The 25,925-nt window shown below is 48.9% G+C and overlaps 1 protein-coding gene across 2 annotated transcripts in view; it reads right to left on the reverse strand.

The window, feature by feature from the left end:
* Positions 1-22,089, reverse strand: part of BMAL2 (basic helix-loop-helix ARNT like 2) — a 43,679-nt gene extending 21,590 nt beyond the window's left edge. Inside the window, exons 1-4 of one of the 2 annotated variants that reach the window (XM_068170880.1) lie at positions 21,924-22,089; positions 8,042-8,189; positions 6,386-6,421; positions 2,193-2,231 (exon numbers count right to left, since the gene is read on the reverse strand). In XM_068170880.1, coding sequence (XP_068026981.1) covers positions 2,193-2,231; positions 6,386-6,421; positions 8,042-8,189; positions 21,924-21,984 — 284 coding nt within the window. In that variant the 5' untranslated portion in view covers positions 21,985-22,089. Of the gene's footprint in view, positions 1-2,192; positions 2,232-6,244; positions 6,341-6,385; positions 6,422-8,041; positions 8,190-21,923 lie in introns of those variants that run through there. The other variant, XM_068170883.1, reaches the window with a different exon arrangement.
* Between the last annotated feature and the right edge of the window lie 3,836 nt (positions 22,090-25,925).

Consider the following 25,925-nt stretch of genomic DNA (forward strand, 5'->3'; position numbering starts at 1 on the left):
CTGGGAAATGGAACATACTACTGAGCTGAAACTGTTTTTCTTGTACTACATGTATGTCAGTTGAACTGGATTCACTTGAACAAAGCAGAAGTGGTCACAACAATGGTGTGAAATATTGAGGGGAAGAATATCACAAGCAACAGCTTCATTATATGTGGAATGAACAAAAATCTATGAGGACTTAAATGCTTCTTGTGAGCCTTGATGTCCAAGTGAACACCCTGACACCTCACTGCATACCAGACAGCTTTTGATCTCATCAGTAATCACTGCAAGACACTTCTGTTCCTTGGCCCTATGTACACCTAGTCTGTGTAACTAATATCATACATTCATTCTGCAACTTTTTTTTCTTAAAGAGGGAAGGAAAAAATAAAAAAAGGGGGAGGGGGGGAGAAGGGAAAAGCCAGGAGGAAAAAAAAACAGGAAGGAAAAATAACAGAAACCAAACCAACCAACCAAACAAGAAACAAAGAGGAATGCTCTTGGCCCTTTACTAAAGCATCTCTGAATTATTTTATGCAGACTCACAATAACCCAAGATGAGCAATGTCATCTTATCTCACCACCTTAAAAATCACCCAGATGGAACAACGACACAAACACAACCGTTGATAAACTGTACAGCAATAACAAGCACATTTATAAGCACTTATACAAGAGGTAGTGAAAACAAAGCAAAAGCTGTGCCTCATGCAATGTCACCAGATGTGTTTTCACCTGGTAAGGTGATAGAAAAAGTTTCAGTCTTTGAAAACCTGTGTGGCAGATTTCACCTCTCGGTAAGCCTCTGTCCAAGAAGAGAGAGATTCTCTTGCAGAGTTTTCAATCAGAAAGACTCTTGTAAGGAACATGACAGTGCACATCAAATACATTTCAGGTCACCTTTTCTTTAACTCTTTCTACTGGAGTACATTAGCTTTTCTAGCTGATCTCCTGCCCTTTAACGTACTCGAGCACACTGATAATTCATCCCATTCCCTCCTTGCCCAAAAGACAACCTAGCCACTCAATTAGTAAAACAACAACCCCAGGCAGAGCTACAGGCTGGGGTCAGAGTGGCTGAGAGCTGCCAAACAGAGAGGGACCTGGGGGGGCTGATTGATAGCTACCTAAACATGAGCCAGCAGTGTGCCCAGGTGGCCAAGAGGGCCAATGGCATCCTGGCCTGCATCAGGAACAGTGTGGCCAGCAGGAGCAGGGAGGTCATTGTGCCCCTGGACTCTGCATTGGTTAGGCCACACCTTGAGTCCTGTGTCCAGTTCTGGGCCCCTCAGTTTAGGAAGGACATTGAGACACTTGAAGGTGTCCAGAGAAGGGCAACAAGGCTGGGGAGAGGCCTTGAGCACAGCCCTGTGAGGAGAGGCTGAGGGAGCTGGGGTTGCTTAGCCTGGAGAAGAGGAGGCTCAGGGGAGACCTCATTGCTCTCTACAACTACCTGAAGGGAGGTTGTAGCCAGGAAGGGGTTGGTCTCTTCTCCCAGGCGACCAGCACCAGAACAAGAGGACACAGTCTCAAGCTGTGCCAGGGGAAGTTTAGGCTGGAGGTGAGGAGAAAGTTCATCACTGAGAGAGTCATTGGTCATTGGGATGTGCTGCCCAGGGAGGTGGTGGAGTCCCCATCCCTGGAGGTGTTCAAGAGGGGATTGGCTGTGGCACTTGGTGCCATGGTCTAGTCATGAGGTCTGTGGTGTCTCTTCCAACCTTGGTGACACTGTGATAGTCACACTGCATGTGACCTGTCCCAAGTGCTCCATGGGAATTTGGGTTTGGATTCAGGAAAAACACAATGGCAACCCTTCAATCATTCACTGTATGCAAACTTGCTGCAGAACAAGAACCCTGTCATGTTTTCCTTGAATCCATTTTCATGTGGGATACATTTTAAATACCTCCAACAGCAGGCAAACCTAGAAAAAACAATCCTTGACTTCACAGACCCAGGATCAGCTCCACCCTTTATCCAGGACTGGAGCCCACTGTGTTTAGTTCTCATCTTGAAAATTCTGCAACACAACTTCCATTAAATAAAGACTGAAATCCTCAAGGAGGGTCTAAAAATTCAGAGGGGAAAAAGAAAAGTTTCCTCTGACATTTTTGACAGTCCTAATGAACATTGCCCACAAGCTCCCATTCTACTCTTGTGAATCTTAGCTTTTACTAGCAAAATGTACTTGGATTGTAAATTAATACCTGAAATCTTTTATTTTAACATGTTCTTCATCTTCACTCCTAGAGAAAACAAGACATAAGAGGTTTACATTACATTAAATTACACAAAGAGTTTTACATATTAAATGCTAGGCATTTCTTTCCACCCATGACTTCAAGAAGGTACAGCAAATACTACAAAGTTGCTATGGCATAAACAAAAGCAAATCCACAAAAACTCCTAAACCAAAAAATGATCTAGCAAGTGGGGCACAACTGAAAGAAACCAAGACACAACTTTGGTCCAGAAGCAGTAAATGAAATGAACAGTAGCAGAGGAGTGCTTCTCAGTGAGGAGGATCTTATCTTCCAGAGGAGCTACTCTTTCTGAAGGAGCTTCTTAATCTGCATTTTGACAGGACGTGTTCCCTGAGCCTGGCAGCATGCTGAGAAGGGCAGCCTGAAAGTTTGGACCTTGAGATAGTGAGGAAAAAAAAACAACAAATTCTGCTGGGTTTTTTTCTCCTCTGGTGTCTGAGAAATGTCTGAAGGACCTGGAGCTGCTGGTGGGGGTCTAGAGGAGGCTACCAAGGTGCTCAGAGGGCTGCAGAACCTCCCCTGTGGGGACAGACTGAGAGAGTTGGGCCTGTTCAGCCTGGAGAAGAGAAGGTTCCAGATTGACCTCAGAGTATCCTGCCAGTACCTGAAGGGAGCTACAAGAAAGCCAGGAGTTTTGAGGAGGGCTGGGAGTGCTAGGATGAGAGGGAATGGATTGAAACTTGAGGAGTGCAGATTGAAACTGGAAAGGAGGAAGAAATTCTTTCCAGTGAGGCTGGTGAGACTCTGGCACAGGCTACTGAAGGAGGCTGTGGCTGCCTCCTCCCTGGAGGTGCTCAAGGCCAGGTTGGATGAGGCCTTGAGCAAGCTGGGCTGGTGTGAGCTGTCCCTGCCCACAGGAGGAGGATTAGTACTGTATGATGTTCCAGGTCCTTTCCAACCCAGAGCATTCCCTGAACCCATGAGCTGATGTCCCACATTTCAGTTCCCTGGCCCCAGGTTCTAACTGCCTGTGAAGATGGTTTGAAAGCAGCATGGAACAGGGAGTGAGCAGCAGCTGCATGTCCCCAGGAGGCATCTCCCCCTGTCAGAGTTTGGAGTCTCATTCCTTTGCACTCTTAATGTTTTCCTTTCTGAAAACTTGAGTCAAACAATGAAAAAAAGCAACAATATCTTAGACTAATTGCTCATGGACAGAAAAAAGTCAGTATTTTCCCCACATTACACAGCAATGACTGGAAAGTCCATGTAGTATAGCTGCAACCAAAAGACAACCAGAGCATCTGTATCCCAATAAATACCCAGCAGCAGGAAAATATGAAGGATGATTCAAACAGATATTCTTCACCCACCACCTATCAAGAATTTCAGAACATGGCCTAATAGTTACCTTGCTAATTCAGCACAAGTGCTTTGGTACTTGGAGAGGCAGTTCCAATACAAATACTGACTCCCATTTTCTTGGAAGGAAAAATTGACACAACTACTTTTACAGCAGTTCTTCAGCTTTGTTTTCAATTTAGCAGTGGAAACATTTCATGCAGCACTCAACTCCATTCCAGGGCACAGACCTGCTAGCCTACGCCAAGGCACATGTTGCACCACAGTTGTTTGTGAGGAGACAAACTGATCAGTCAGCAGCTCTTTCCTATGAGGAAATGGAAGCAGGAAGTGGAAGGACAGTTGGAGATCACAGAATGGCCTAGGCTAGAAGAGACCTTAGAGATCATCTAATCCAACCTCCCTGCCATGGCCAGGGCCACCTCTTAACTAGACCAGGTTACTCAAGGCCCCACCCAACCTGGCCTTGAACATCTGCAGGGAAGGGGCATCTACAGCCTCTCAGGATGAGATTACAAGTTCAGGAAAAATCCCCAAAGCTGCTTCCACCTGTAATTCAGCACTGACCCCTGCAAGGATCAAGCAGCCAGAGACAACACATGATTCAGAGATCCTGCTCTTCAGCCTGAGATCTCACTGGAACTCAGGAATCTTCTAGACAGTTCGATAAGCCCAAGCACAGGTGTAGGCTGGGAGACAAGTCCAACCATGCTGCTTCAGAGTCAGCAATAACTCATCTTTTTCTTTCATTTGAAAATATTTCTTTACCAGAACTGTGCATGTACTATGAAATCCAACAGAAGTTACATTGGCTGACTGTAAAAGAAGAGGTAAGGGGAAGCCAGACCAACAGCAGTGCAGGATGTGACCTATCAATCATTCATCCTTTTCTCTCAGGAACTCTGCCTGGGGCAGAATCTAGAACAAATTACACAATTAGTCACAGTCCTCAGTGGATTTGTATAGTCTCTGTCCTAATAGCTGGGTGGTTACTGCTGTAAGGAGCTAGATTAAAGTTACCTGCAGCAGGAGAAGTGTGGCCAGCAGGGCAAGGGAGGGGATTCTCCCCCTCTGCTCAGCCCTGGGGAGACCCCACCTGGAGTACTGCCTCCAGGTCTGGAGCCCCTATTAAAAGAGGGATCTGGAGGTGCTGGAAGGTGTCCAGAGAAGGGCCACAAAGATGAGCAGAGGGCTGGAGCACCTCTCCTGTGAGGACAGGAGAGATTGGACGTGGCACTTGGTGTCAAGGGGAGATTGGACGTGGCACTTGGTGTCATGGTCTAGTCATGGGGTCTGCGGTGTCAGGTTGGACTCGATGATCCTCGAGGTCCTTTCCAACCTAAGTGATACTGTGATACTGTGTGACAGACTGAAAGAGTTGGGGCTGTTCAGTCTGGAGAAGAGAAGGCTCCCAGGTGACCTCATTGTGGCCTTCCAGGATCTGAAGGGGGCTACAGGAAGGCTGGGGAGGGACTGCTCAGGATCTCAGGGAGTGATAGGACTAGGGGGAGTGGAATGAAGCTGGAGGTGGGGAGATTCAGGCTGGAGGTGAGGAGGAAGTTCTTCCCCATGAGAGTGGTGAAGCCCTGGAATGGGTTGTCCAGGGAGGTGGTTGGGGCCCTGTCCCTGGAGGTGTTTAAGGCCAGGCTGGATGAGGCTCTGGCCAGGCTGATCTAGTGTGGGGTGCCCCTGCCCATGGCAGGGGGGTTGGAATTGGATGATCCTTGTGGTCCCTTCCAACCCTGACTGAGACTATGATAAGGTGAAATTCCTCCTCATGGCTATAATGCAAATATAATTGATTGGTACTAGAAAGAATGGAATCTGTATTCACCAGGAAAACAATATAAAGAATATCCCCCACTCCTCTAATTTCTCAACTGGTTCATTAAAGGTACTTCCCCATTTCTATAACAGGGATCCACCATCATGGAAAAAACAATATCTAATAACAATAAACAATTTACCCCTAAAGTTAGACTTTTTTATACTATCCCAGGAAGCCACTGATTACCCTGCAGAAAGGGACTTCACAGGAGTCAGAAGTGAGTCCTGACAGCCAAAAGGACACATCATTACCTGGGGTGCATCAAACAGTGAAACCAGCCAATCCAAAGAGGTGATGGTCCTGCTGCACTTAGTGTTGGAGCAGGCTCACCTTCAATACTGTGTGCACTTCAGACCCCACAAGTTATGAATGATGTGAAAGTCCTTGAGTGCATGCAGAGGAGGGCAACAAAGCTGGTGAAGGAGCTACAAGGAACATCCTGTGAGGAGCAGTTATGGACTGGGTTTCTCTAGCTTGGAGAAAAGAAGGCTGAGGGGTGACCTCATTGCTTTCCAGAGCTTCCTGAGGAGGGAAAGGGGAGACAGAGGTGCTAAGCTCCTCTCCCTGGTATCCAGTGATAAGATACATGGGAAGTTCAAAGCTGTGCCAGGAGAGGTTTAGACTGGACCCTGGGAAACTTTGTTTTACTGAGAGGGCGGTTAAACACTGGAACAGGCTTTCCAGAGAGGTGGTTGATACTCTAACTCTGTTAGCCTGATTCAGCTGTTACTTTTTATTTGCTCCCATTCTTACCTTAACTTCAACACCAACAAGTCTTGTAAAGCTGTAAGTAAGCTGGAGTGTCTCCTTAAAAAAGAAGTATCACAAAGCCTTAGCATTGAATGGGCTTCTCCATTCTGTTAAATACCTGTAAGTGTATCACCCTGTGCTGTACAGAGACCTGCCCTTAGACAAAGCATTCCTCAGGGCAAAGCACACCGGCCAAGCAGGGCAATGTGGCATGTTCATAGCACCAAACCCAGAAATGGATTCCTCTGCACAACAGTACCTTTTCTGGGGATCACCATCACCTTCAGCTGTGTCCCTGCAGAGACAGACAACACAGTAAGCAAAATGCAGTTTCAAGCACAAAAAGATACGTTGATACATCCAATGGAAAATGTCACAGGCACCTTTGAGTGGAAATTCCCACTGGATTAGCTGTTTCCAGCAAAACCACTGTGCTTCAGGAACTACTTCTTCAGAAACTGGCTGTTCTGAAATATTGCTTTTTCAATTAGTATCTTGACTCAGACATGACTTTTTTTTCCCCCTCCATGACTGAGGTGTCATGAAACCAGAGAGACATCCAAACGTCAGAGAAAGCCTACTGAAGCACTTCTACTGAACAGATAAAAATCAACAAGCTACACTGAAAAAGAAGAGAGACTTCATTTTGAGAGATTGATGTGTTTCTGGGGATTGCAGGGATCTGCAGGATACTCTTGAACATCCAAGCTGACAATGAAATCAACATCCACAGTACAGCTCCATACTGCAGATCAACGGACTACCTATGGAAGAAGCAGTGACTAAAGACAGGGGGTTGGAAGGGACCTCCAGAGATGACAGAGTCCAACCCCGTGCCAGAGCAGGAGCCTAGAACCTAGTGCAGGTCACACAGGAATGCATCCAGGTGGGTCTTGACAGTCTCCTGAGAAGGAGACTCCACAACCACTCTGGGGAGCCTGTCCCAGTGCTCTGTGATCCTCACAGTGAAGAAGTCCCTCCTCATGCTGTAATAATCACAGATCCGTGTCAACTCCTACCTCCTTCCCCTTTTTCCAGATGTGGACTTTCCACACAAGATTGGAGGTACCCTAATGTAGGCTGAACATGAGCCTGCAGTGTGCCCAGGCAGCCAAGAGGGCCAATGGCATCCTGGGCTGCATCAGGAAGAGTGCGGCCAGCAGGAGCAGGGAGGTCATTCTGCCCCTGTACACTGCACTGGTTAGGCCACACCTCGAGTCCTGTGTCCAGTTCTGGGCCCCTCAGTTTAGGAAGGAGGTTGACTTGCTGGAACGAGTCCAGAGAAGGGCAATGAAGCTGGGGAGGGGCTTGGAACACAGCCCTGTGAGGAGAGGCTGAGGGAGCTGGGGTTGCTTAGCCTGGAGAAGAGGAGGCTCAGGGGTGACCTTATTGCTCTCTACAACTATCTGAAGGGAGGTTGTAGACAGGCAGAGGTTGGTCTCTTCTCCCAGGCAGCCAGCACCAGAACAAGAGGACACAGTCTCAGGCTGTGCCAGGGGAGGTTCAGGCTGGAGGTCAGGAGGAAGTTTTACACAGAGAGAGTGATTGCCCATTGGAATGGGCTGCCTGAGGAGGTGGTGGAGTCACCATCACTGGAGGTGTTCAGGAGGAGACTTGACAGGGTGCTTGGTGCCATGGGTTAGTTGATTAGGTGGTGTTGGATGATAGGTTGGACACAATGATCTTGAAGGTCTCTTCCAACCTGGTCTCTTCTCTTCTATTCTATTCTATCATTTTGCCGCCAAGAGAAGTTCAGTTGCAGGTGAAGAAGAGGAAGTGAAAACCAAACTACTCAGGACTGAAATTTTCGAATCAAAGACACATTACCCAGACACTTCAGGCAAGGAAACAGCATTAAAGAAGTCTACCCACACTCAAATCTACGCTGGGATACAAACAGAATCCATGCACTTACTGGTTATCAGAATCACTTCCTTTGCGCTTCCTTGGAGTCTCAGCCACACAAGCACTGAAAGGCGTGGGGGTAGCAGGCTTAGTTACTGGATTAGTGAGGCTGGGGACTCCAGACAAGATGCAGGAGTTTCCATCTATTGAGAAGTTATCTGTGAACGACAAGAAAGTGTCCTGTAAGAGCTGTGACCATCCTGATTTTCATTTGGAAAATGGATACATTGTCTGCGGGCAGATTCTCTGCCTCTGATGCAAAAACACAAAGGCTGCTCTGCTACAACCCACCTTACAGAAGGAAGTGTGCTGTCTTCTCACAGTCTTGTAAGCATCTCATCAACCCAATCAACATACCAACACAATATAAAATAAACCCATTCCCCTCCTTAAACAATCTGAGCAGACTACACTTGAATTCTCCAGCACCTCACACACCCTGCTGCAAAATCACAAGATGTGCCACTAGCCAGCAAACCAAAACACTGCAGCTCAGCTCTGCTGAGACCCCACCTGGAGTACTGCCTCCAGTTCTGGAGCCCCTATTACAAGAGGGATCTGGAGGTGCTGGAAGGTGTCCAGAGAAGGGCCACAAAGATGAGCAGAGGGCTGGAGCACCTCTGCTGTGAGGACAGACTGAAGGAGTTGGGGCTGTTCAGTCTGGAGAAGAGAAGGCTCCCAGGTGACCTCATTGTGGCCTTCCAGGATCTGAAGGGGGCTACAGGAAGGCTGGGGAGGGACTTCTCAGGATCTCAGGGAGTGATAGGACTAGGGGGAGTGGAATGAAGCTGGAGGTGGGGAGATTCAGGCTGGAGGTGAGGAGGAAGTTCTTCTCCATGAGAGTGGTGAAGCCCTGGAATGGGTTGTCCAGGGAGGTGGTTGAGGCCCTGTCCCTGGAGGTGTTTAAGCCCAGGCTGGATGAGGCTCTGGCCAGGCTGATCTAGTGTGGGGTGTCCCTGCCCATGGCAGGGGGGTTGGAACTAGATGATCCTTGTGGTCCCTTCCAACCCTGACTGATACTATGAATTTCACTACATTAAAGATGTCTTTTAAACAAGATGGACATACAAAAGATGGAAGCTGGACATAACTGTTTCTGACAACATTGTCTACAAGCACAAGTAATGCCAGTCATGTAAGCTGGAAGAGTCTTAAGAGCTTGTCAAGTTCTACCTCAAAGCTCCCTTCACTCAAGGACAACTGCTTCGTTTCAGGGATGGACAGAAGAGAAGTCAGGAGACAAAATAATTCTTGTGACTTACTGGGAAATGAAAACATTCCCAAGGAATCTGAGCACTGTTTGTGTCTCCATGCAAAGCTATCAGCCAGTTCATGCCCAGGTAAAGGGTCAGAATTAGCTCATGTTTCAGCAAGTGTAGGCAGGCATTCCTTTAGGTTGCAAGCAGCAACAGACCGAAAGACAACATTTAGAGAAGTGAGCATCTCCTACTTTTAGCAGGAGGTAAAACCCAAGGTAAGTGCTCTCAAAATACAGCAGGAAAAATAACTGGGTACTTTATTGCAAGCTTTCTCTTCTCTAGCACCTGTGCTGTCTGTAAGTGGTAGGCAAAAAGGTGTAAGGAAAACTACCCACAGGTGTTTTTCCCCTCTTAGGTGTAAACACATCTTACACCAGAAAAAATACCGTTTTGGTTCTCTCTTTTTTTTCCTGTTGCTGGAAAATGACTCTGGAGAGTTAAATGAAAATAGGCTAGTCCTTGAAAACCAGCTGGCCTGGTCTTCCACTAATCCTCTCTCTACCCAGTCAGACTACACAGAGTCAGCCCCTGTTTTACTGTAGAAAGCTCTTTAACTCCTTAGGTCATGCAAGAAGTTCCAAGAAAGAAAGAGGAGTAAACTCAATCAATAAATGCTTGACAGCAACAGCTGTAGGCATCTGCACCAGAAAGGAAACTGGGTTACCTTCAAATGGACAACATACTCACATTAGGGATAGGGGTTTTTATATGCCCTCATAAACACTACAAGGGCACAAAGGGCAGATGTTGTTTCCATGGTATTCTTCCTAAGAGTCTCAGTTCATATTTCTGCTGCAGATCCACACAATTATCAAACAAACCAACCCCTCCCCCATGAATTCCAAATGAACTCTTCACTTATCAAGAGCAGCTTTAATTCACTTGGGTCAGAGGTGCCTATAATTACTCAATTAAGTTACTGAAGCATAATCATACTTCTTGACTGTTCAGGAAAGAACACTTACTAAACAGAAGGCTAGCTGCAGAGACAAGAATGCCTACAGCACAACAGAGCCTTTCATCCTGAAACAAAGCAGGATGGGACAGACCCACTGACCTAAATAGTCCTTTGCAGACAGATGGCTAGCCTGCTTTCTAAACCAGTTTCCTTTAAAGAAACAATCTAATGCATCATACTCTATTTGCAGCTTTTTCCAGGTTGTCCTTCGTATTATCAAAATAATGATTTTTCCCCCTCTCACACACAGGCAGTAAATGCTGAATGCTGCACTTACCTCCTCTGCATTTCCTAGCAACACTCTTTTATGATTCCAAGGGACTTATTCTCTGCCTACAGAACACCTTAACCTCCTGTATTGGGATGAAAGACTTGGTTAGCCTTCAGTTATCCCACTTTGGAAAAGCCGTACCAAGGCTTTGGAAATCTCTGTGCTCAAAAGGAAAAGGAGTTGGAATTCACACCAGTAACTAGGGCGTGCTTCCATGAGAAGAAGAGGATCATTACCTGTCAATTGCACACCATGTATCAATTTCTGTGAATGCTTTCATGCCATTAACATCAAAACCAAAGACCCTTAAGAGCATGTGAAGCACAACTGAATGTGTCCCACTTTCACAGCACTCATACTTCATGGAAAACAGTACCCAGAAAGACCATTCTTTATTACAAGCTTATTTTCCTGAGAAACTATGGCCATTAATTCATTTTAAAACCACTAGAAACAACTTAATTCAACTAAAGATATTTTGTTTCACCACCCCTGAGGCTGTTTCTTACACTACTCTGGTTTGCAAGTCAAATAAAATCCCAGCGGAGAACTTGCCACAGTACCACTGAGGTTGGAAGAGACCCTGAGGATCATGGAGTCCCACCTGTCACCACAGACCTCATGACTAGACCATGGCACCAAGTGCCACAGCCAATCCCCTCTGGAACACCTCCAGGGATGGGGACTCCACCACCTCCCTGGGCAGCACATCCCAATGACCAATGACTCTCTCAGTGAAGAACTTTCTCCTCACCTCCAGCCTAAACTTCCCCTGGCACAGCTTGAGACTGTGTCCTCTTGTTCTGGTGCTGGTCGCTAGACAGAAGAGACCAACCCCCTCTGGGCTACAACTTCCCTTCAGGTAGTTGTAGAGAGCAATGAGGTCTCCCCTGAGCCTCCTCTTCTCCAGGCTAAGCAACCCCAGCTCCCTCAGCCTCTCCTCACAGGGCTGTGCTCAAGGCCTCTCCCCAGCCTTGTTGCCCTTCTCTGGACACCTTCAAGTGTCTCAATGTCCTTCCTAAACTGAGGGGCCCAGAACTTTATGCTTTTAAAAATCAAAATTATTACTGTTAATTTCAAAGTTTTCCTAGTGCCCTGGCATACTGAGAGCTGAATTTCAATGGTAAATGAATACTTCCTTGAATACACTTGTCTATTTAGGATCTGTGTTTGGGTCTCAACATTAAGCACCTTTGCTTATCTAGATTAAAGTAGTTTAAAAACATATAATGTACCTTAGGACAGATGAAGTAATATTGGGGGGAAAAAAAACCAACCAACCAAAGGAAAAAATCCAACACCCCACTGTAATCATTCTATCTGTGAAAAAGCAAAGGCCATCCAAACATCACAGTGTAAGGAAATCAGCTCAATCCCAGGAAGTGCAGCCTAAATTAAAAACCCAACAAAGACAGCCACAAAACCCCACAACCACACAAACCCCATGCAAATCATTTCAACACTGACTTCACTATATTTCATAATCAGATGAACAAAGTATTTAAAGAATGCTTCTCATCACTTCAACATACAAGACCGTACCCTGCTCAGCTACAACCTCTCCTGTGCTTTTCTCCAAGGAAAAACACACCCAAAAAATTTTATTACAGTCCCCAAGGGCGTTGAGAAGGAAGTGAACAACTGCCAAGAGCTCCATGAAACTGCTGATTAGGAGCAGCACGTGAAGGAAAGACACACAGACCAAGCCTACTCCTGCTCACAGCAGGTTCTGTGTAGATCACATGCAGGGCAGTAAGGAATGAGGGGTTTGCCATTACTGAATTGTTTTCTACATGCATGCCACATCTGCATCCAGCTCTGGGCTCCCCAGTTCCAGAGGGACAGGGGTCTAGTCAAGAAAGTCCAACAGAGGGCTATGAGGACTGGAGCACAGCCCTGTGAGGAGAGGCTGAGAGCCCTGGGGCTGTTTAGTCTGGAGAGGAGAGGACTGAGAGAGGGGTTAATAAATGTTTATAAATGTCTGAGGGCTGGGTGCCAGGATGGAAGGGACAGGCACAGTTGCATCCTGTGATAGCACAAGGGGCAGCAGATATAAATTACAGCACAGGAGGCTCCACCTCAACACGAGGAGGAACTTCTTCCCTGTGAGGAATGGACTCCCTGGAGAAGTTGTGGAGTTTCCTTCTCTGGAGACTTTCAAGACCCATCTCGATGCACTCCTGCTTGACCTGTGCTGGATTCTATGGTCCTGCTCTGGCAGGGAGCTTGGACTCAAGGATCTCAGGTGGCCAAGAAGGCCAATGGCATCCTGGCCTACATCAGGAACAGTGTGGGCAGCAGGAGCAGGGAGGTCATTCTGCCCCTGTACACTGCACTGGTTAGGCCACACCTTGAGTCCTGTGTCCAGTTCTGGGCCCCTCAGTTTAGGAAGGACATTGAGAGACTTGAAGGTGTCCAGAGAAGGGCAACAAGGCTGGGGAGAGGCCTTGAGCACAGCCCTGTGAGGAGAGGCTGAGGGAGCTGGGGTTGCTTAGCCTGGAGAAGAGGAGGCTCAGGGGTGACCTCATTGCTCTCTACAACTACCTGAAGGGAGGTTGTAGCCAGGATGGGGTTGGTCTCTTCTCCCAGGCAACCAGCACCAGAACAAGAGGACACAGTCTCAAGCTGTGCCAGGGGAAGTTTAGGCTGGAGGTGCGGAGAAAGTTCTTCACTGAGAGAGTCATTGGTCATTGGAATGTGCTGCCCAGGGAGGTGGTGGAGTCCCCATCCCTGGAGGCGTTCAAGAGGGGATTGGATGTGGCACTTGGTGCCATGGTCTAGTCATGAGGTCTGTGGTGACAGGTGGGACTGGATGATCTTTGAGGTCTCTTCCAGCCTTGGTGATACTGTGATCTCCAGAGGTTCCTTCCAACCCCTAACATATCTCTATTTTCACATTCCTGAGTGGTTTCCTCCACCAAAAGCTTTAAGGTCTTCAGTTCCTAAACAAAACAAAAAAAAATCTATTAGGAGAGTCTTATGGCCAAATATCATCAGCCAAAAAAGGTAAGATTCATATGAACAAATAAAGATGTCCACATCTGAGCTAGCCACTCCAGTCCCTCCTGGAGGGAAGATGACATATCTAGGGTGATTTATCTCAAACTAAAACAGATTCCTACAGCTGGCTAGGCAAAATACAACATTTCAGGTGTGATTCATGTCAACCTAAAATAGATTATCCCAGTATCACAGTACATTAGAGGTTGGAAGGGACCTCCACAGATCGAGTCCACTCCCCCTGCCAAAGCAGCATCACCTAGGCTAGCCTGCACAGGAAGGCATCCAGATGGGGTTTGAATGTGTTCAGAAAAGGAGACTCCACCACCTCTCTGGGCAGCCTGTTCAGTGCTCTGTCACCCTCACTGTAAAGAAGTTTCTCCTCATGCTGAGATGAAAGCACCTATGTTCAAGCTTGAACCTGCTGTTTCTTGTCTTATTATTGCACACCACTGAAGAGATTGGCCCCTGCCATTTGACACCCACCCCTCAGATATTTATGCACATTGATCAGAGGCCCCCTCAGTCTTCTCAAGACTAAAACAGCCCCAGGTCTCACAGTCTCTCTTCATAGGGGAAATGCTTAAGTCCCATAATCATCCTTGTGGCTCTCTGTTGGACTCTCTCCAGTAGATCCCTCTCTCTCTCGAACTGGGGAGCCCAAAACTGTACACAGTATTCCAGGCGTGGTCTCAGCAGGACAGAGTAGAGGGGAAGAAGAAATACAGTTGAAGAATGCCTACCTGTATTCAGTTATTATACAGAGACTGAAGTAACTAACTTAGATATCTTAGAAACACAGAATCATTTCATCTGGAAAACACATTCTAGATCATCAAGGCCAATCATCAACCCAACACCACCATGGTCACTAAACCCTATCCCAAAGTGCAATGTCTACTCTGCAGACATCTAAAGTGCAATGAAACCTAGCCAAGGTGGCTAGAGCAGTACCATGCAATCCTTAAAATATAAAAGCCCCAGACAGCACCTGGTTGTGTTACATGAAACAAGGTTAAGCCCAAGACTGTCTTGCAAAATTACTGCCTTAATTATGCACTGCCACCTCACTCTCTTATGAACAGTTAGCATTTCTGGCTAGGAGTACTCATGGAAATATTTAAGAGTGAGGCTCAACAGGATTCTGGGCTGCCTGATCTAGTTGAGGATACCCCTGATGACTGTAGAAAGGGTTGGTCCCTTCCAACCCAGACCACTCTGTGATTACTTTAGAACAAAAGTATCAAAATCATCAAATGAAATCAAACAAGAGACTGACTTCAAATCTCAGCAGAAAAATACAAGTACCTAGGTATTAATAAACTAGTAAAAAATAGCTGCTCATCAGCCCTCATTTAGCCAGTTTAAAAAAGAACATCAAATTCCATCTGTAAGAACATGGTGGCAAAATCAGCTTGCAATAAAGTGTCAAAGGTCAGCGAGGCTGGGGAGAGGCCTCGAGCACAGCCCTACGAGGGGAGGCTGAGGGAGCTGGGGCTGTTCAGCCTGGAGAAGAGGAGGCTCAGCGGAGACCTCATTGCTCTCTACAACTACCTGAAGGGAGGTTGTAGCCATCAACCAGCACCAGAACAAGAGGACACAGTCTCAAGCTGCGCCAGGGGAAGTTTAGGCTGGAGGTGAGGAGAAAGTTCTTCACTGAGAGAGTCATTGGTCATTGGGATGTGCTGCCCAGGGAGGTGGTGGGGTCACCATCCCTGGAGGTGTTCAAGAGGGGATTGGATGTGGCACTTGGTGCCATGGTCTAGTCATGAGGTCTGTGGTGACAGGTTGGACTTGATGATCTTTGAGGTCTCTTCCAACCTTAGTGATTCTGTGACTGTGTAAGTGGCTGGGGAGCTCCCACTCCTAGGGCTTTCACTCTGGTGGAGGAATTGCAATGGGACAGAATGAGACACTGGAAGAGGGCGCCCAGGGAAGTTGTGGATGCCCTCTCCCCAAAGGTGTTCAAGGCTAGGCTGGATGAAGCTTTGAGCAACCTGGTCTAGCGGAAGGTATCGCTGCCCACTGTGAGGGAGTTGGAACTAAATGATCTTTAAAGTCCCTTCCAACCCAAAGCATCTCTTCCAACCTGGTTTATTCTATTCTATTCTGTGACAGCAGAGCAGCATTCTTCACAGCCTGTGAATAAACACACCCCCCACCCCCCCCAGCCTCGGAGCCATGCTGCAGCTCTGCAGCTGCTCAAGTCAGCAATGTGTTAATATTGCCACAACCTTTCCAGGAACAAGGGACACAGCTTCCTTGACACAGCAAGGCACCAGCAGTCCAGAAGGCTCCTGGAATGCATTGATAAGAATTTCCTCCTGCCAAGTGGCAGAGGAGCCAAGGAGGAAAGGTGCTAGGCTGGACCTTGTTCTCACCAACAAGGAGGGCCTGGTGGGCGATGCCAAGCTCCTGGCAGCCTTGCTGCAGTGACCATGGCAGGGTCCAGTTCATGGCCCTTAGGACAGTGCTTTTTTCAGTAATTTTGTTTCATCTTCTTTCTTTCTCAGAAATGGTTTTCTTTCTCTAAATGCAGAGATGTGAAGCATGGCATCCACTCAGATCTCCTCATTTTGGCTTTGCTCTTCAAGCACAGGTGAAGAATTGCATTCAGGTAGCCCAACCTGGCTCTCAGAGGTAGAAGGGCAATGTGAAACCCTGAGATGCTTTCTGTAAGTGATGCATAATGCCAAGCTCTCCAGCCCAGACATTAGGAGAACAGATTTGGAGTTCCTTAAGGACCTGCTCTCTAGGGTACCATGGGATAATGCCCTGGAAGGCCAAAACAAGATGGATAATATTGAAGGATCACCTTCTCCAAGCCCAGGCGAAATGCATCCTGACAAAGGCAGGCAAGTGTTCCAGGAGGCCTGCATGGATGAGCAGGGAGCTCCTGGACACCGGGAGCTGCAAAAAGTAGAAACAGGCACAAGTAACCTGGTGAGGAATACTAAGAAATTGTTCAAGCAGCCAGGGATCAGTTAGAAAAGGTAAGGCCCAGTCAGAACTACAGCTAGGGACATCAAGGGTAACAGAAAAGTTTTAAGTGCAGCAGTGACTAAAGGAAGCACAGGGAAAATGTGGGCCCTTCTCTGGAAGGAAACCAAAGACCTGGTCCCACAGGACATGGAGAAAGCTGAGGTACTCAACAATATTTTTGCCTCAGTCTTCAATGATAAGGGCCCTACCCACACCATCCGAGTTGAAGAAGGCAAGGACAAGAACTGGGGCTGCCCACTGTAAAAGATGACCAGGTCTGAGACCATCTGATGAACCTGAGGGTGCACAAATCTGTGGGACCTGATGAAATCCATCCATGGGAGCTGGGAAAACTAGCTGATGAAGTTGCAAAGCCATTTTCCATCATAATTGAAGAGTCATAGTGGTGTGGTGAAGGCAAAAGGGGAAACATAACTCCCATTTTCATACAGGCAGATAGGGAACACAGGGAACTACAGGCCAGTCAGCCTCATCTCCGTGCCTGGCAAGAGAACGGAGCAGATCCTCCTGAAGGCTCTGCTAGGAGACATGGAAAACAAGGAGGTGGCTGGTGGTAACCAAATGGCTTCACCAAGGGCACATCCTGCCTGACAAATGTGGTGGCTTTTTATCATAGGGTCACAGCACTGGTGGATAAAGGAAGAACAAATGACATCTTTCTGGACCTGTGCAACATGTTTAATACTGTGCCATAGGACATCCTGGTGTCTACATGGGAAGGACATGGGTTTGATGGATGGACCACTCAATGGGTAAGGAGCTGGCTAGACAGCTGCTCTCAAAGAGGTGCTATCAATGGCTCAGTGTCCAAATGGAGACCTGTGATGAGCAAAGTACTTCAGGGATCAGTACTAGGACCAGTGCTGTTTAACGTTCTTGCCAGCGACATGGACAGCAGCACTGAGTGCGCCCTCAGCTATGTGGTGTTGTCAACACAGTGGAGGGAAGGGATGCCACCCAGAGAGACCTTGACAGGTTGGAGAGATGGGCCTATGCTAACCTCACGGAGTTCAATGAGGCAAAGTACAACACTCTGGGCCAGAGGAATCCCAAGCACAAATACATACTGGGTAATGAGTGCAGTGAGGAAGAGAAGAACTTGGGTGATGGTTGATGAAGCACTTGACATACACCAGTGTGTGCTGCTGGCAGCCCAAAAGCCCAACCATATCCTGGCTTGCATCAAAAGATGTGTGGCCAGCAGGTCAAGGGAGGAGGGAGGCGTTTCTGCCCCTCTACTCTGTTCTCCTGAGACTCCACATGGAATACAGCATCCAGCTCTGGAGCCTCCACTGTAAGAAGGACATGGACCTGTTGGAGAGCATCCAGAGGAGGGCCAGAAAGGTGATTAGAGGGTTGGAGCACTTCTGCTACAAAGACAGGCTAAGGAAGTTGTGTTTGTTCAGCCTGCAGAGGAGAAGGCTCAGGGGAGATCTTACAGCAGCCTTCCAGTACCTGGAGGGGGCTTACAGGAGAGCTGGAGAGGGGCTTTTTATAAAGGCATGTGGTGATAGGACAAGAGGCAAGGGGTTTAAACTGGAGCAGGGTAGACTTAGAGCAGACATTATGAAGAAGTTCTTTACACTGAGGATTGGTGAGACACTGGAACGGGTTGCCCAGGGAAGCTGTGGATCCTTTACCCCTGGAAGACCAGGCTAGACATGGCTTTGAGCAACCTGGTCTTGAGAGAGGGGTCCCTGCCCACAGCAAGGGGCTTGGGACTGGATGACCTTTAAGGTCCCATACAAGTCAAGCTGTTCTATGCTTTCTACTTTGAAACATTTTCTGGCAGAAGGAAGAAGCTGTTTTGAACTGAAATTTCTTAAGACCACAGATGCCACAGACTATTAAAATGTGTATTTTCCAAATGTATGTTCCTGGCAGGCACAAACCAAGGTTTGAGAAGTGGAAGCAAGTAAAAATGGTATTAGAAGTGACCACAGCTGAAGTGTCACATTGCTCAGTCTGACTAGAAGAGTTACTAACTTTGAAAGTCTCACACAAGCCACTAGGCTCTTCTCACAGGAGTAAACACAAAGTCACAACAGCAACAGGTCAGTGGAGAGAAGCAGCTGGGGAAGAGGCCTGTTTCTCATTTTCAAGTGGTTCACTGGGCCAAAAATCCTTACAATGCATGTGTGTTCCAGCCACCTGAGAACAAATCACTGGTTCAGACCCTTATGTCTGGAGCTGGAGTGTGTTTGGCAGTAAAACTGTAGTTTAGGTTCCTCCTAAAGGAGCCCAGTTTATTCATGCCACAAATGCCTTGCAAACCAAACCAACGAGCACTCAGTGGGGTGATGGAATTCCATTCAAACCAATGCTACTGCTCTGTGCACCCAGCCTTCCAGCACTGGCTTGACTTCAAGGGGCTCAATCTAAAGTCCTTAGCAGTGCAGTCACAGATGGAAACACAAATACATACACACAAGTCTAGGCAGCCTAAATTCTCTAAGGTGCACCACTACTCAAGACATCAAGTTGGATTCTTAAGTTTAGTCACAAGAGACATGGTAATTTTATTTTGGATAGCTTGACTCCAACTGCCTAAGCAATTGCAGCTACCTACCCACACAGCTAGCACACACAGAAAAGGGGCAAGTAATTTCAAATAGAATAGAAGAGACCAGACCAGGTTGGAAGAGACCTTCAAAATCATCGCCTCCAACCCATCAACCAATCCAACACCACACTAACCCATGGCACCAAGCACCCCATCAAGTCTCCTCCTGTACACCTCCAGGGATGGGGACTCCACCACCTCCACAGGCAGCACATTCCAATGGGCAATCACTCTCTCTGTGTAGAACTTCCTCCTCACCTCCAGACTAAACCTCCCCTGGCACAACCTGAGACTGTGTCCTCTTGTTCTGGTGCTGGCTGCCTGGGAGAAGAGACCAACCTCTGCCTGTCTACAGCCTCCCTTTAGGTAGTTGTAGAGAGTGATAAGATCACCCCCGAGCCTCCTCCTCTCCAGGCTAAGCAACCCCAGCTCCCTCAGCCTCTCCTCACAGGGCTGTGTTCCAAGCCCCTTCCCAACTTTGTTGCCCTTCTCTGGTCTCATTCCAGCATCTCAACCTCCTTCCTAAACTGAGGAGCCCAGAACTGGACACAGGACTCAAGGTGTGGCCTAACCAGTGCAGAGTCCAGGGGCACAATGACCTCCCTGCTCCTGCTGGCCACACTCTTCCTGATGCAGGCCAGGATGCCATTGGCCCTCTTGGCTGCCTGGGCACACTGCTGGCTCATGTTCAGCCAGCTATCAATCAGCACCCCCAGGTCCCTCTCTGGTTGGCAGCTCTCAGCCACTCTGCCCTCTGCCTGTTACTCTGCATGGGGTTGCCATGGCCAAAGTGCAGCCCCTGGCACTTGGACTTGTTGAATGCCATCCCATTGGACTCTGCCATCTGTCCAGTCGGTCGAGGTCCCTCTGCAGAGCCCTTCTGCCCTCTAACTGACCAACATCTGCTCCTAACCTGTTGTCATCTGCAAACTTGCTGATGACTGACTCAATGCCCTCATCCAGATCATCAGTGGAGATATTAAGGAGGATGGGGCCTAGCACTCTAACTTTTTGACTCATTGTAAAATGATGATTGCCATCAACTCACCTGCAATACTTCCTGGAATCAAGACAGGGGATTTTGAACAGAGTGCTCACTAGGATTCACTTCCCACAATGAGCCACCCAGCTCTTTTGAGCAATTTTACAGTGAGTTTGATTCCCAGTTGATGTGAACTGTCCAGTTCACAGTTTGGATTTCCTAACGTGGAAGTATCTCAACAACAACACCTGCACTCAAGTGAAAGAGCCCAGTGCTGAGCAGCTAACCTCAGTGTGGATCCAGCCCACAAAAGGGAAATGTTTTTTTAAAAAATAGGAAAAAAACCCCAACCAACATTTCTTCAAAATCCATGTGGGTAACAAAAGAAACCCAGGCAGGGGGGGTTCTGCTCACAGTAAAACCTGAACACCTACGGTCCATTGCCTTCCTAAATCTGTTGTAAATGGAGAGAGCTGCATATTTGAGACTCCCTTTATTGTGACTTTTTCCTATCCTTACACCATGTGCATGACATGGAAACAGCAACTCCTTGTTGTAGGCATAACTTAAGAGACAGCAAAAACTCTAAACCCCCCCGGGCCAAAACCTTGACTTTGTTTTCCACCACCAGATTACTTGCTATAAAATTAGCAGTGGTAAAAGAATACCAATTCTCCTAGACAACCAGGATCCTCATACAGATTAGAATACATACGACACAGCAGGCGTTCAGAAAACGACACCTTTAAGCAGAGTGATAAACAGATCTGCAATGATGTCTTAGGAGAGATTTGCTCATTTCTATTTCCCAAAATACCTCTTTCTCCTCGGAGAGAGGAAGCAACACACGCGCTTAAAAGCAGGGAAAGCACAAGCAGCTGCTGCTGGCTTAAACTAACCTTGCTTTAATCCCAGAAACTACTGATTAGGAAGAAGGAAGGAATACCAAGCTTTGGTCTCCATACGAGCGTGAGCTTGCCCGCACACACACACAGATAGAGAAGCCAAGCAGCACCGTGCCTAAACCGCCAAGCAGCACCGTGCCTAAACCGCCAAGCAGCACCGTGCCTAAACCGCCAAGCAGCACCGTGCCTAAACCGCCAAACTACATTTCCATTCAAAAAAGTATATTAAGAATTCATACTAGCATATAAGGGATTCTGCTCTGGCGGGAGGGCTGACTGGACGAGTTTTAGAGGTCCCTTCCAACCCCTGCCGTTCTGTGCGCCTGTGGTACTAGGCTAAATGTGTATCGGAAACCGTAAAGTACAGACGGTAAGTTTAAACCAAAACAACACACACAAAACTCCCTAACCCCCCCAAAAAACCGAAACAAACACACCCAAAAGCCCCAAACCCGTGGCACATGGCTACCAGCAAGGGAGAGGCACAGACGGAGCGAGGGGAGCAGGGACTTGGCTGCCAATGCACCACGCAAAGCCGCCGCATCCCGCCGCCTCCTCTAGCGAGCTCCCAAGGGAAGCGCGGAGCGAGCAGCGGCCAGGTCACGCTTTGGGTCAGCGTGTGTGCAGACGACAGCTTCCACTGAACGACCAGCACCGACCCCACCGCCACAGAGCGACGTCTGGAACAGGACTAAGGCCAAGCGCCCTCGCAAAAAGGCTCCAGCCGCACGCAGCTCGGCGACAGGCGGCCCTGGCTCCGCACCGCCTTGCCAACAGCACCGCAGGCTCGGCTCGCCCTGCTTCAGAGGCTGAGACCGGCAGCCAGGCAGATCCTGCCCACTCCACAGCCGCCATCGTCCCACACACAGTACAGACGCACCACCCGCTGCCACACAGCCTGGGGTCTGCTCCCCCTGCCCCCTGCAAACGACCCCCTTCCCTCGCCCTCACCTTCAGTGGCCCGCCGCTCCTCTTCCACCCCCTCGGCAGCTCCCGCTCCTGCCTCGGCCATGGCGGGCGGCCCGGGCTCCGCTCCGCTCCGCTCCACAGCGCCCCCGGCAGCGGCGGCATGCAGGAGGTGAAATAAGGTGAGGGAAAACAGGCCGACCCGCCGGGACCGGAGGAGGGCTCTCACCGCCCCGCCAACCCGACCGCCCCCCGACACACACTGGCTCCGCCCCCGCAGCGCCGCCCCGCCCCGCCCCGCCCGCCGCGGGCACGGCACTTCTCGCGACGTTTCCCGCGCGCGCTGGTGAGCGGTGGCGGGGCGCTGCCCGGGGCGGAGAGCGCTGGCGTTGGCGCTGGGCTGCCCGGAGCGGAGAGCTGCGCTTGGTGGGGGCGCCTCCGGCCTCCTCAGGCGGGGGACGGCTGGCGACACCCGCACCGGCCTTGTCCGGAGTTTTGTGACCCGCCAGGGTACTCCTGGCAGCTGGACGTGGCCGACGGCACCCTGCCTGAGCGAGCAGTAGTGTGAGAAGCAGGGCTGGGGCAGTGATGGCTCCCCTGGACTCACACTGAGGGGGCCGCACCTTGAGTGCTGGGTTCAGCTCTGAGACACTCGCTACCAGAAGGATGTCGGGGTGCGGGAGCAGGTCCAGACAAGAGCAGTGGCGGTGGTGCAGGGTCTGGAGAGCGGGGCCGTTGGAGGCGCACCCACAAGAGAGCAACAGCCGCCTGCAACGTGCGGAGTTAGGAGTCCCCTCTGCTGGCAGTGTAACTAAAACCAGCTGGGTGCACGCTGCTGCACAGCCCGCTGAACTAGGGAGAGATGGATGGACAGTCAGAAAAGGAAAATCTCCCAAGAGGTACCCGAGATGTGTACAGATTGACTGGGAGGCACGGGGATGACTCCTCAGGTGGGGCCGCAGTCTAGGGGGGGATCTGACTGCCAGGCTGCAGCTGTGTGCAGAGAGCCCTCTCAGCTCCACTCACACCCCCACAGTGCTCACTGCTGGTTGAATCCTCAACTAGTGGAGGGCTGAGTGCTCCGAGCAAACACAGGAACTTCTGGTCCGCAGATGCCAGCTAAAGTCTAGAGGCATGGAGCCGATCTTTGTCAGCTGAAGAAAAGGAAGCCGAGGGGAGACCTCCTCAGTATCCACAATTGCCTGAAGAGAAGCTGGAGCAGGATGGCAGTTGGGCTTTTTTTCCTAGTAACGAGTGGCAGGATGAGAGGAAATGGCCTCAAGTTGCAGTAGGGGAAGTTTAGGTTGGCTATGAGAAGAAACTTCTTCACTGAGGGGGTTCTCAAACCCTGGAATAGGCTCCCCAGGGAGGTGGTTGAACCCCCATCCCTGGAGGAGTTTAAAGGACACGGAGCTCTAGTGCTGGGGGATAGATCAGGTTTAGCACCAGTCTTGTTAGAGTTAGATAATGTTTGGACTCAGTGGTCTTAAAGGTCTTTTCCAACTGAAGTGATTCTCTGATTCTGTGGACAGACCATGTGGAATGTGTAATGGGAATGGCCTACTTGTTCAGGGCACGCTGGAGGGGCAGGGTAGTTGTGGGCCCTTGCAGCATTTGCAGTGTGGGGAGAAACCCACAAATTGCTTTTCCTGATTGTTACATTTTCAGGGTGCTGCAGAGAGGACACCTGTTGGAAGCACAAGTATTGGAAACAGGAAGGTGTAACTTGCTGATAAGCATGTACATCTCAGCCAGAGACTGCTGCCGAGTGAAAGCCCAGCTCTGCTGCTGCATTGAGTGCTGCATATGCTGCAAGTGTAAACAAACCACGTTATTCAAGTGTCTGACTGCTGAAGTGCAACAAGACCACAGCAAAACTGGGCTTTCAGTGTGTCTGGTGTCACACCTGTAACAACCCACCCTAAACTGGCATCCTTATTAAGACATAAATCCAGCTGCCCTTAGCCCCTCTAATCTCTGAGGACTCAGAATGCAAGGGGGTTCATCTCTTACTAAATGTCCCCCACTTCACTTGAGAGGCACCTTGTCTGATGAAGAACTGGGATCTCAGGAGAGTCCTCTTTGGGTCATCTGGTCCAATTGTATGGTCAGAGCAGGGCACCAGTGCTACAGATTAATACAAAGTAGCATAAAAATAGAGTTGATTTTTAACAGCGTGTTAAATGCTGTGGGCAGACCTGGGTTACACCAGAGCCTGTAGCTAGGTTTTTTGCTAGTACCAGGAGTGCACTTCTGAAGTGAATCCACCATTCTCATCGTGCTTTGGTTCACATCCTGGAGTGGGCTCGGTGTGTGTGAAGTGTATTCCTCTTGTACAAAGGCTTCCAGATACATTGAGAGGAGCTTGATGTGCATCCAGCTGCCAGCAGGCATTCACTCCAGGGGGCTCCACTAGTGCTAGGCTAAAATGAAGCCTCTACAACAGGTGGTGTGGGTATCCTGCTTATGAACGATGTGCCTGCTCAGCTCCAGCGGGAGGGGTGGCAGATGGGCTGTTGCCTAGACTGGTGTCTGCTTTCCTCTACTGTCCTTGTGGGCTGCACATGTGCCTGCTTCTGTCTGTAAAGCCTGGGTATGAAGGAACTTCTATGTACAGTGCAGCTGCTTTCACTTCCCAGTATGGCTGGATCTGGATGATGGGGGACATATGAAGAGTGCTCCTTCTGCAGGTGTTCTGCTCAGTGGGCTTTCAGAGTGTCTGTATGTTACTAGTAGTGGGGGTCCTTTGGAACTAACAAAGGTAGGTGTCACATTTCACAGTGCAGGTTGTGTTCTTTCATCATCTGTTCTACTGATTAATATTCTACTCGTTAATGAGGAGACCTTATTGTGGCCTTCCAGTATCTTAAAGGGGGCTACAAGAAAGCTGGTGAGAGCCTTTTTAGGGTGTCAGGTAATGATAGGACTAGGGGGAATGGAACAAAACCAGAAATGGTTAGATTCAGACTGGATGTTAGGAAGAAATTCTTCACTATTTAGGTGGTGAGACACTGGAACAGGTTGCCCTGGGAGGTGGTAGAAGCTCCATCCCTGGAGGTTTTTAAGGCCAGACTGGATGTGGCTGTGAGCAACCTGCTGTAGTGTGAGGTGTCCCTGCCCATGGCAGGGGGGCTGGAACTGGATGATCCTTGAGGTCCTTTCCAACCCTAACAATTCTATGATTCCATGTCTGAGTTGTTAAGATTTATTTCTGTGACCTGCAGACAAGTAATTGTATTTTCAGATCTGGAGGTATGATAAAATTACTCTTCAGACAAAAAGAACAAAAAGATCCTTTGCTGAAAGTGCAAAAGAAAGTGGGACTAAATACACAAGAAAGAGCTACGTGGTTTTAATAAAAGCAAGGATATGCAAATAAGTATTTTCACTGACTACATTATGCTGAGGGGAAGTATAGGTATGTGAATAGCAGTCCAGGTCAAAGGATTAGAATGGAATAAACCAGGTTGGAAGAGACCTTCAAGATCATCATGTCCAACCTATCATCCAACACCACCTCATCAACTAACCCATGGCACCAAGCACCCCATCAAGTCTCCTCCTGAACACCTCCAGTGATGGTGACTCCACCACCTCCCCAGGCAGCCCATTCCAATGGGCAATCACTCTCTCTGTGTAGAACTTCCTCCTAACCTCCAGCCTAAACCTCCCCTGGTGCAGCCTGAGACTGTGTCCTCTTGTTCAGGTGCTGCTTGCCTTGGAGAAGAGACCAGCCTCTGCCTGTCTACAACCTCCCTTCGGGTAGTTGTAGGGAGCAATAAGGTCACCCCTGAGTCTCCTCTTCTCCAGGCTAAGCAACCCCAGCTCCCTCAGCCTCTCCTCACAGGGCTGTGTTCCAAGCCCCTCCCCAACTTCGTTGCCCTTCTCTGGACTCGTTCCAGCAAGCCAACCTCCTTCCTAACCTGAGGGGCCCAGAACTGGACACAGTACTCGAGGTGTGGCCTAACCAGTGCAGTGTACAGGGGCAGAATGACCTCCCTGCTCCTGCTGGCCACACTGTTCCTGATGCAGCCCAGGATGCCATTG

This window comes from Melanerpes formicivorus, unplaced genomic scaffold (assembly GCF_026170545.1).
Source record: "Melanerpes formicivorus ecotype bairdi unplaced genomic scaffold, bMelFor1.0.p_v2 SCAF_3, whole genome shotgun sequence".
Taxonomy (NCBI): domain Eukaryota; kingdom Metazoa; phylum Chordata; class Aves; order Piciformes; family Picidae; genus Melanerpes; species Melanerpes formicivorus.